Source organism: Mixophyes fleayi, chromosome 2 (assembly GCF_038048845.1).
Source record: "Mixophyes fleayi isolate aMixFle1 chromosome 2, aMixFle1.hap1, whole genome shotgun sequence".
NCBI classification, from domain to species: domain Eukaryota; kingdom Metazoa; phylum Chordata; class Amphibia; order Anura; family Limnodynastidae; genus Mixophyes; species Mixophyes fleayi.
In genome coordinates, this window is record NC_134403.1 from 316,197,431 (window position 1) to 316,209,654 (window position 12,224).

Sequence of the window (12,224 nt, forward strand, 5' to 3'; positions counted from 1 at the left end):
ATAATTATATGAGACGATCAACAGCGCAGAATATTTTGAGGAATGTAATTTGGCGACTGCTGCAAAGCATATAAAAATTTTGGCTGAATTATCATTTTAACCAAATTAATTCTACCCATAACTGTCAATGGCAACTGTTTCCACACCCGAACCCGGCTCTTAAGATAGTCGATCTGAGGTTGAGGATTGTGCTGAATATACTGACCCATGTCACTAGAAATCCAAATACTTGAATACAGGAATCCATTTAAGGGGGGTCTGCAAGACTTGGCCCATTGGACAAGTTCCCCTCACCGGAGTCACACTTGACTTGTCCCAATTGATCAAAAGTCCAGAATAAGAGCCAAAAATCATGACCACACGGAGAAGTGCAGGTAAAGATCTACCGGGACGAGACAAAAAAAGTAACCTCATATCTGCATAAAGGGCAATCTTGTCCGTCCTGCAGCCCACCGTCAATCCGCTAATATCTGACACTGCTCTAATGGCACAAGCCAGCAGTTCTATGGCCAAGGCAAAGATGGTGGGAGACAGGGGGCAACCCTCTCTCATACCTCTGCCCATGGCAAACTGGCGAAACACAAAGCCATTGACACACTCTGGCTGTGGGCAAGAATACAACAATCGCACCCACTGGACAAAAACCGGGCCAAACCCGAATTTCACTAATACCGCCCACAGGTACCTCCACTCCACGGAATCAAAGGCCCTAGCAGCATCTAGCGACACCACCAATGCCACCTGCTCCGCCATGTGGGGCAGCTGCAGTTGGCAAAAAAGTCTGTGCAAGTTTATAGCCGTAGATTTTCCCGGCATAAAACCAGTTTGGTCAGAATGCACAATCTCGCCAATCGCCTGACTCAGACGCGACGCCCAAATCTTCAAGTATTTTGATGTCCATTGTCAACAGGGATATAGGTCTGTATGAATCCGGGAACAAGGGGTCCTTCCCCATTTTAAGAATAAGAACTATAAGGGCTTCTGACATGGATGGGGACACAGAACCTAAATCTCTAAAGGTCATAAATATTGTAAGCTAGGCACAAAGTACCCCATATGTTTCCTATAAAATTCTATATTGACCACGTTCACACCTGGAGCCCTGCCATTTGGGAACCAAGATCGCAGCAGCAATCTCATCAGTGATCGATAAATCCAAGCTCTCCCTGCTAGCCGAACTAAGTTCAGGCAGGGAAACAGTTGCCAAGTACAAGTCTAAATCAGAATATTCAGCCTTAGATGCATATGCATCTTTAAAATACGTATCGAAAACCTCACTAATCTCCTCCTCAGTGTGCACAACACCCAAGGCATCAGTAATCCCTGCCACTACAGTCGCCACCCTTTCTGATCTAGCCAAATACGCCAGAAATCTACCACATTTATCCGCCTCAAAATACTGAGTGTGTTTAGCAAACGGCAGCTTTCGTCTTGATTTGTCTATTAAGTAGTCTGACCACTCTCGCTGTACCACCAACCAGGCCTGTCTGTCAGATGGCATACCAGGAGAAATATACACCTCCTCCAATCGCGAGACTTCCTTTTCTAACACATCACCCTGCGACCTGGACTTGTTTTATAAAAAAAAAAAAAAAAAATGAATACTACTAATCAGGGAACACCTTAAAAAGGCCTTACAGGAATCCCAAATTGGAGGTGGAGCAGCCGTATGTACATCAATGGTAAAATAACCCTCACATTGGGACTCTAATGTGTCTAGTTGTATCCTTTCAGTAACGTCAGCCAAAAGGGGTTAAGTTTCCAAAATACCTGGCCCCGAGAAGTGTTAAACTTCAGAGTTAATACTAAAGGAGAATGGTCTGAGATCCCTCTAGGTAGATATGTAACATCCACAACAGCTGACAGTAACCTCCTAGAGATGAGCCCCAAGTCAGTTCAGGAACCCGCATTACGCGTGGTAGAATAACAGGAGAAACTTCTGCCGGATGCTTCAGACGCCACACATCCACCAAACCAGCAAATTTCGACTTTCCAACATGCATACAATCTCCCGCCTTCCTCCACCTATCCAGGACAGGATCCAACACAGTGTTAAAGTCTCCACAGCAAATCACAGAAGTGTATCAAGAGATAGAGATGAAATCACTACATTTTCTCAAGACTGCACTATTATAGGGAGAGGGAGGGAGGGAGGGGAGGGGCATATACAGCTAAGCCTAATGGTGAGATTCCACCACCTCCAGAGCAAAGATAACTTTCTTACTTATAAGGAGAGACACCCCTCTTGAGTGGTGGGTGTGAGTAGCATGATAGGCCCATCCAACCCATGGTTTCTTAAGAGCCAACAGTTAGCCTCCCACTAAATGAGTCTAAGTGAAACAAATAACATCCGCTTCATATTTCTTTAATTGAGACATAACCAAGGACCATTTAATTTTATCATTTAGGCCACGAACATTCCAGGTCAGAAATTTAATAGAGCCCCTCCACTTTCCAGTCGCCATAACACCAGGGAATACACATGACACAATTCAACATAGAAACTCAGCCACCAGATAACAGCAATAACACATACAAAATCAATTACCCTCAACATCTGAAAGTATTTGCATAAAAGAAACAGGTTCACTAAAGTTCAATGCGGTGTTAAACTAACACTCCCTATCCAAACTACCCCCCTCCCCGTATATCTGCTAACTTGTCATTTTAAATGAATTTTGCAAACTATCCACTTTTTACTATTTATAGTACCACATTTTTCCAGAGCAAATTACTATTACTTTAATTACTATTAAATTATTTACCGTCATTGTTAACAGTACTGTCTCAATTATAAAAGGTGTACCTACTAGCTAGAGCTTACAAGGGTTTCTTGTGTGTTACTTAGGTTCCTGTGTGACTCCCAGAAGGAATTGGATGAGCTTCTGGACTGTTTACATCCTCAGGGTATTAGAGAGAGCCAGCTAAGAGATCGTCTACAGATAAGGTAAATTATGTTACTTTGGCACAAGTCTGTGTTCTGCTAATCTAAATACTCTTCTATGAAATGCCAGTTCTGGTCATCAGTTGTGGACTCAACAGTGTGTTGCTGGCTAGAAGTGCCTTGATTTCCACAACCAGAAATATATTATAGAGGAAGGATCAGAGAGGGAATACCATTTGTATAGCTAGGTGGTGCTGCATCTCCAAGTTGGCTACTGCTTTGTGTAATGCTTTAAGTGTTTCGTAATGTACATGAATGTGACCTAGTATAAACTTAGGTTCTATATGTAAAACATTTGTGATTATATATGCGTTTTATATTTTAAACATATTGTATTTAAAAAAAATGCCTTGAAGGGTATTATAGACAAACTAAATATGAGCACTTTTGATCATAATCTATCGGGACTCTAGTTGTTTAAAAGTCAGTGGTATGCTCATATCTCCAATATGTGGAAAACTTGTTTATATTTTCTTTCATCCATCTGGGGGACACTGCTACCATGGGGTTGTGTGGGCTAGAAGGAGTTTTCTGGCAGAGGTCTGACATTTAGATTCAGATCGTCTGGAGGTAGGAGACAATCACACCCTGGAAGGTCTTCATCAGCCTCTTCAGGCTGTCCTTCCAAGCTTCCAGATAAACCGGCAGCATGACGCCCCCCCTCCTCTGTTAGTGGCGTCGGGTGTGGGGGGACGTCTGCTACTGTTTAGAGATCAGTGGGCAGAGTCATCAGAGGACAATTGGATTTGAGGGATTATGATAAGAGGTTACATGATAGACTTGGTGAGGCCTGCCACTCAAACGTTTTTTTGTAACCAGCTTTCCACGCCATCCACAGAAAAGACAGGCAATGCTCCATTGTGTCGATTCTCTTTTTACACAGGGAGTTATTGTGAAGGTTCCATAAGATCAAAAGACTCGGGGGTTTTACTCCCAACCTCTTTATGGTCTAGAAGCCGGATGGTTCTTTCAGGCCAGTGTTGAACCTCAAGCAGTTGAATCTTCATTTCGAAAGGAATCACTGAAGTATGTCATCAACAGACTGGAGGCAGGTCAGTTCACATCATCCATAGATATCAAGGACGCCTACCTCCATGTTCCAATCTGGAAAGCGCATCAAGCTCTTCTCAGATTCACGGTGGGATCGACTAACTATCAGTTCAGGGCTCTTCCATTCGGTCTTGCAACAGCTCCAAGGGTGTTTACAAAGATTATTGTGGCTTATCTTCATGCCAGAGGGGTGCAATTAGTACCCTATCTGGACGATTTGTTAATCCAAGTTGCGTCTGCTCAATTGCTGGAACAACCTCTTCAATTTGCCATTTGCGTTCTGGAGAGGCATGGCTGGCTCTTGAATCGCCCGAAGTCAGTTAACTCCTTGTCAGAGGATGTCGTTCCTGGGACTAATAATGGACACCTGCTGTCAGAAGGGTTTTTCCTTCAGTGAGCAAGGCTACTTTAGAAAGTGCCCATGGTAACATTGTCCCCCAGATGGAGGAAAGAGAAAAAAGAATTTATATATTTACGATAAATGTGTTTCTCTGATTACTTCTGGGGGACACTGCGTTCCCTCCCTTCTGCTCTTCTGTGTGTTTTTGGTTGATTGGCTTATCTTCTTTGGGGCTTTTTAATCAAACTGAGGTTGCAAGGGGGTTGGCAGGGGTAGGGGTCTGTCGGCAGCTCACAACAACTAGTTAAGTGCCAAAACTACTCCTACCACACACAACCCCCATGGTAGCAGTGTTCCCCAGAAGGAATCGGAGAAACAGATTTATCCTAAGTATATAAATATTTTATTTGAATACATTTGACATTCACTAATCAAGTGAATAGAGCAAAAGGATAGGCAGCACTGACAAGAGAATTGTCGCTCAAAAGTAGACCATTCATGCAGACAAAGTATTTTCTTGCCCTTTTTTTTTTTTTTTTTTTTTTTTTTTTTTTAAAGTTAATCACTTCACTTGTCAGTGGTTTTAATGTTGTGGCTGATCAGTATGTTTAATTTATTAAACACTGGATGTTCTTTTAAATGTTTTTCACTGCAACAGGGTATAAATTAAAATTCAACATCTTTACTTTTAGAGCACAAACACTAAAAACAAGTACTTGCGAGCTAATACTTTTATGGTTAAGTATCTTAATTTAGTAATCTCTTGAGGACACTATGTGACATGGCTGAGTATAAGGATTTAATAGTTATTCAATGAGATGGCTACAGTAAAACATTCCAGAGAAGAACTGGCACTTCTAGGCATATTTACACAAATGATATTTGCAGGAAACAATATTTACCATTAAAAGTATATCCACCTGGTAGAATGGTCTTGGCTTCAGTTGCTTCCTGTAATCCATACCATGGATTTATGGGAGGCAAGCATTTGAATCTTTTACCATTAACTCTGAATTTACTTCTACAGTTCTCTACTGTTATTGAACTTGTACCCTTGTTAAATGACAATTATTTTTGTCTGCAAGAAAATAGATGCAGCAATGATGGGAGGAAATATTGTCTCCAGGAAACATTCTATGCTGACTTTTTTTTTTTTTTTTGAGTAGACTTTCACAACTACCTGTGTTGCTTTTCTGGCATTGTTATGCAGGTATCAGGACATTTTGCATTCCATTCACCTTGCTCGCAAGCCAAACCTGGGCTTGAAGACATGCAATGGAGTCCAGGAGCTCCTAAACTTTCTGCGTAGTGATATAATAGAAGTGGCAACAAGGCTGCAGAAGGGTGGCTTGGGATATCTGGATGACACATCAGAATTTGAAGCCAAGGTAAAGTGGTGTATTCATTGTACATATGCTAGTACCATAGTCTTTAGCAAACATTTTAATACTTGAGTGACTTTAATGGTCCACTTCAAATATCTTTTGACAGGTTCGTTCACTTGAGAACCTGAAAGATTTTGGAGACTGTATAATCTCTCTCCAAGCAGCTGTCATCAAGAAGTTCTTGCAGGGTTTTATGGCTCCAAAGCAGAAAAAACGTAAGCCCCAATCTGAGGAGACTGCAGCCAAAGCAGAGGAGCAGGATGAGGAGAAGAAAATGGCAGAGGAAGCAAAGGTATGCTGCACTCGATGTGGGTTTGTCTGATTGCTGTTCAGTATAATGAGTAATTAGTAGTGCAGGTACTAGGACTGCTGTATAACATAGTTGCTTTTGCTTATTGCAGTTTAGTGAAAAACTGAAGTATTTAAAGACGAAAACGAACCTTATTTAGGAAAATGCAACCCCAAATATTTAAACGACTATTAGAAAGCTCAGTGTTTGCAGCAACAAAAATGTGTATCTTTACAAATTTCATTTTGTGTTTTGTTTTTTTGTATTTGTAATCCCAGTTTTATACTAATATCCTTAAAATCTCTGCACAGCTGTTTAGTTGTAGATATATTATATGCAGGTATGATATCAGAACACTTAGGAGAACCTTGCTAAAAATATACAAAATTATTTTTAAGTCGCTTTCCCCCTGTGCCATTCGCATTCACACTCTGACTACAGGCAATTTTCCTTTAGCTGAATTCATGTTTCTCTGTTTTGTGATCTTAAACTTTAAAAAAAGAAAATGTCTGGGAGTCTCTAAGTCCTGTACCACTAGTGCTGAATATTTGTCTGTACTAAATGTCATGGTGTTATGCCATTTCAAAGCTGTCGGGTTATTTGTTTTTGTCAGGGTGCCTTTTGTCTACTCTTATCCCTGCACAGTTTAGATTCTTTCTCTTGTATATGGTCGTTTACAGAGGCCTTTCATTATGTTCCAAACATATTTTTATTCTGACATCAGGGTCCTTATGAAGGTGAAAATACATTTGTTTATGTTTGGATGGGAATTCCCCTTTTATGGCTGTTCCTCAGACAGTCATAATTTCATGTATTTTGTGTACTTGGAATCTCCACATGGTGGCAGAAGACTAATACATCGGTTTTGAATTCTGCTCCTTGTACATCAAGGTGGCAACTTTTATTTCTTTAAATTTGAGTACTCCTTGGGATATAGGGGATGTTCCAGGAGTTAGGTGCTTAATTTAAATCTGTGCAAATTCTGAAGATTCCTTCTCTTCTATATCCCCTCTCCTCAGGAACTTCAGTTTAAACAAAGTTCCCAGTATTGTATTGGCGCTTCTGCACAAGGCTGCCCGTGGCAGAGTGAATTACATTTATTACTTTTTTATTTTTTTTTCTCCCTGCTGCAACAACTTTACAAGGCAGCGGAGCGTAATGGCATGGAGTGGGCTGAAGAGGTGTTGTCTCCGACACTTCTTGCTGCTGCCCTCATGTTCCCTTTGTGGGATGGCCTCCGCAGGGTTTATCTAGTCACTATTGCTGCATATCTGTAGACACTGTACCTTGCTCCGGAGGCACATCTGTAGGTAGGTGAATATCTTTCCCTCGACTCCCAAATGGCAACAGGCTTGCATGTAAAAACAGAATGCAAGAGTTCCAGTGATAGGTGGCAGGTCAGGTAAAGAATAGCTTAGGAGCCGAGTCGCACACGAAGGACAAAACTGGTCAAGGCAGGTCCTTGGGTAAGGTCTAGCTACTCCCCAGCTGCCAGTAGCACCTATTTGCCTCTTCGTTCATCACAGACAAAACCCCAAAGGTTTTGACGATCTATCCAGAAAGCAGCGGGTAACCTACTTGGTACAAGCTCTGTGTCATGCTCTTAACATTCATTCAGGGCCATGAGAAGCCTCAGGTTCCTGGTATTTCACTGTTATAAAGGAAAAATAGTCCCCTTTTCCTTCTCAGTTGAATTACTAAGGGACACTTGGACTAGACCTTATAGGAAGTTTTAAATCTCACGCACACCATAGACTATATCCTCTAATGAATGTAAGGAAAAGTGCCTAAAGTGGATGTACCCATAACGTGTTTGTCAAAAGCCACAAGCATTCGATTTCTAAATGCAGCATAAGACATGCAAAGCCATTTTAATTTATATTTATATTGCTGCTGGAGCAACTTTTAGACCCATTTTAACAGCCTGAGCAGTGAAGAAATGGTCAGAGCAGCTCACTGAAGAATTGCAGTCTGGTAAGCCATTGTGTGAATTAACTTTGGACCACATTCAGGTGTAATCTGAGCATCTTGGTTATGCTGCTCTTAATTTGGACAGATTTGAGTACAAGATTTCAGGCTCCGTGGTTGCGGTACGGCATACGCTTTGACTTAAGACATCTCTTGGACTGCTTCCCCAGACCTTGAGTCCCCTGTCTTTTGAGAGCAATGTCCATTTTGGCCCAAATTAGATAATTTTATCTAATTTTATCAGGTCACAAGGAAAATAACTTATTCCTTCCTGTAGATGCTCCTAAGCCCAGAGGCCCTAGATTTTGCTGCTTTTACTTCTCTGTTAAATCTAAGGTTACCAACCCTAGATGACAGTCCTTAGCTTTGCATGGAGAACAAATGGGGGGAAAAAGACTTTCCCGGTCCAGGAGTCTGTGTGGTTGGCGTCCACCATCTTTTATTCATGGATCAGTGGCTCGACTCCACTTTGGACGCCTGGGTGAGAGGAATTGTGGATTGAGGCTACACAATAGACCTCAAGACTCCACAATTTATTTTTTTCCGGAAGAGCAGGGGGTGTTGGTATTGTATTCCTATCTTTTCCAAATCCAAAAAAACAGACCCATTTGTACCTGAAATCCCTAAACACATTGCTTCAGGTGGACAGGTTCAAAATGGAGTCTCTGAGATTGGTCATAAACTCATCTTGTTCCATGCCGTTTATGGCCTTTATAGACACATTCATACTCACATGTTCTAGGAAGGTTGTAAATGTCTGGACAACTTATAAATAAAAGGCGAGATCGTCGTCTTTTGTCTAGACCAAGTTGCAGACGACCCAGACTCTGAAGTCCCATAGGTAGATTATACACTTACAGAAATTAAACATAGTAGATATTCAACAAATTAAATTTTTCCAGCGGTCGTTCGATCGAAGATAGCTAAGATTATTCTTGTCGATAGACAAGATTCTTTCACTACAGAGACTAGTAAATGCCTAAAGGAAAAAACATTTGAAGACGTTCTATATCTTTTTCGAAATGGAAAAAATCCCACTATCACTTGTCCAGCCCGTTCATCAGGCTGTCGACACAGAACTTTCAATCACTTCTGACAGCATCATCTGCAGGGTCTCTAGAGGAGGAGTCAAAACACCCATCAGCATATTCAACTTATCCGTGTTAAATGCTCTAGTAAGGGGACTGTTCTGCAAGTGAAGGTCATAAAGAGTCAATCGTAGTATCAACAATCCGGGAGGAACCAAGAGCTGCCTGACAATAAAAGAAACCACCAGAATAATGAGCCGGGTAGGACTGTTCCATCAATCTCTCCGTTCATTCCAGGGGTGCAGAATCTACAGATTGTGAAAAAGTGGGGTCCGCCAAATGTTATTATGATGGCATATCGGCTTAACCACGAGGTGGAGCACTACTGCTCAAGAACAAGGGATGCAAGGCATTTCTGGTAGATGCCATGTTGGTCCCATAGTTATCCACTCTATTGCCTGTTCTCTCCAGTAGATATACTTCCATGGGTTCTAAAAAACATAAAAGGGTGCACTTGTAATTCTAGTGACATCGGTCTGGCCAAGAATTGCTTGGTACACAAATGTTCTCAAGATGGCAGAAGCCCCATTATGGTGGCTATTGAGACCAGATCTGCCAGGATCATTTTCATCATTAGGATTTAGTTAAAGCGTAAGGGTCTATTGTTATCAGATGGTTTGATTGAGACCATGCTGAAAGTTAGAATGCTAGTTTCAGCTAAAAATGATCACAGCTAGAAAATTCATATATCTCTGAAAAAAAAGTTTGTTTTTTTTCGGGGGGTTTTTTTTATCCATCTTGGGCCAACTTTTATTTTTGCAGGAAGGTCTAGACATTAGTCTGAGACTTCGTTCATTAAAGGTTCAGATCTATGCCCTGTTGGTCTACTTTCAAAGGAACTTGGCGCTTGGGCAAAAAGTAGACGTTTTGTAGTGAGTGCTCAATTTGTAGTATACATACCTTCCTCCTATAACCCTTACCCGTCTTCACAGCCTTAAACATACTCTTTGAACTGTTGGATTCTGTAGCATTTGTGAAAGGCTGTTTTTCTCTTGGCAATCTCTGGTACAAAAAGAATTTCAGACCCTGGAGCTCGGTCTTGAAAATGAGTCATGATTTTATTTTTTTTATTTTTTGAGTTCAGCGCCGTCTTCTTTCTAATGTATCAGGATTCCACCTAAATCAGGATGTGGTCATTTCATTTTTAGGTCTGGGTTTTTCCTCCAGAGAGGAGAGGTCCCTTTTATTGGTTATCAGGGCTCTGACTATCTTCCTGCATATACTTCATAAATGTGAAAAATAGATGACCGATTGGCTCTCTGATGCGCAAGATTGGCCTGTTGCTAAGCAGACTTTTTTACTAGATGGATTACTTCCATAATTCAACAGTCATTTAATGGGGCAGAAAGAGCTATTCTTCCAAATATTGGAGCACATTCTTCCGGATCAGTGAGTGCCTCGTGGGTGGCGCAGCACGGAGCCTCTGAGCAGCTGTGCTGGGCAGCTACCTGGGTGGTTGTTGCATCCAAATCTAGTTTTGAATGGAAGGTATTGCACACAGTGACTTCAAAGCATATCCTTCCCTATGGGCAGCTTTGGGACATACCCAGGATTGCAGTGTCCCATAATTGGATGAATGTGAACTGGATTTTTGTACTTATGCTAAATCCTTTTCTTTGATTCATTTGGAGGACACTACACGTCTAACCTTTTTCTCATGCTGATTATGCTTTAATATTTTCAATTTTAGGTTTCCATTAACGAACATTATTCTTGTTTTGGTTTGTTTTTCCCCCTGTTCCTTTCTATCTGTTCTTTTGTGCCTGGTTAATTAATAACTGAAGTTCCTTGATGGGTGGGGATATAGAATGGAAGGAGTTCCCCAAAGGACTTGGAGAAAATGATCGAATGAAAGTGCAAAAAAATAATTACATTTCCCAACTTCCTGTACTGTTGTGGTTTCTGTAGGTATATCTTTTAGTAGGTAACTAATTTCTATTAGAAAAAATGCGGGAATTGTTTTTCTGTCATTTGTGGATGTAATGCATTCTGAAGTGCAGAATGCAGGCTTTTAATAACTGGCTTAATGTGCTTCCACTTTACAGGAGAAGATTTAAGCAGCGGGACAGTGGTATTCACTGTTAGTATCTGTTTTTTTAGTACAGTGTCCATGTGCATTGCTTGCATGGCTGAACTGGACTAAATGTGACAAGATAAGTCTTTCTATATTCAGTGAGCTTTTTACCTTAAGGGACACCACTGTAGCATTGCATTCATTTTTCAATAGAAGCTTATAAGTAAAAGGTGGACCAAACTAAACGTATTTTTGTCTTTTATAAATGATGGCTATTTAAAAATGGTATTTTGTCAGTGTTTGCACTTGAGCATGTTGCAGGCTATTTAATAGTTTCACACTACCTAGTGACATTAAATAGAAACAATACTGTTATTGTGTGCATATTTGTATGTTTTCTTATTGCATAAGTATTTTAAAAATAACTGACTCTGGATATAGAACAACAAATGGTGCCATTCAATGAACTCAATATGTAAAGTGCACCTAATTAATTTTGACACTCGCCACATCATGCAGGTGTGTTCACATGGAGTAATGATCTATCCACAGAGAATAATGCATCCTTGTGATCTTCATATCAACCACCTTGTACACAGTGAATGCTAAGTTATGTTTGCTGTGTCCTAAAGCAAGCACCATTTCTACATTCAGTAATATTCCCAAAAACCTGATTGGGGCATGAAGGGAAGTCTGTTAACAGTTTGTGAACTTGCATATGGCTGATTACTTATTCACCTTTACCAATTTGTGTCTATGTACTATAGGTGGCATCAGCTGTGGAGAAATGGAAGACTGCCATCATTGAGGCCCAAACATTCTCACGTGTCCATGTGTTGTTGGGGATGTTGGATGCCTGCATCAAGTGGGATATGTCCTCTGAAAATGCCCGTTGTAAAGTGTGTCGGAAGAAAGGTAGACTGCAGCAAAGATTTTGGTTGTTTCCAGCATGTGAAAGTTTGTCTTCTGTTTTTTTTGTTGTTTTTTTTTAACTCAAACTTGGGAGTACATGACAAACAAATTGTTCCTATATCAAACCCTTCTCAATGCATTGTCAAGCCAAAGTATGGAATTGTACAGGATTGTAGGCTTTACTTAGGGGTGTCCTTTGATTAAAGTGTACTGTAGTTTTAGTTTTTCAAGGGT

The 12,224-nt window shown here is 40.8% G+C and overlaps 1 protein-coding gene across 1 annotated transcript in view; it reads left to right on the plus strand.

Annotated features, from left to right (window-relative positions):
- The window catches only part of BAZ1B (bromodomain adjacent to zinc finger domain 1B), a 55,895-nt gene that overhangs the window by 26,888 nt on the left and 16,783 nt on the right, over positions 1–12,224 (plus strand). The window contains exons 11-14 of the mRNA XM_075196656.1: positions 2,849–2,947; positions 5,545–5,722; positions 5,826–6,011; positions 11,846–11,993. Of these exons, the coding sequence (XP_075052757.1) occupies positions 2,849–2,947; positions 5,545–5,722; positions 5,826–6,011; positions 11,846–11,993 (611 nt within the window). The remainder of the gene's footprint in view (positions 1–2,848; positions 2,948–5,544; positions 5,723–5,825; positions 6,012–11,845; positions 11,994–12,224) is intronic.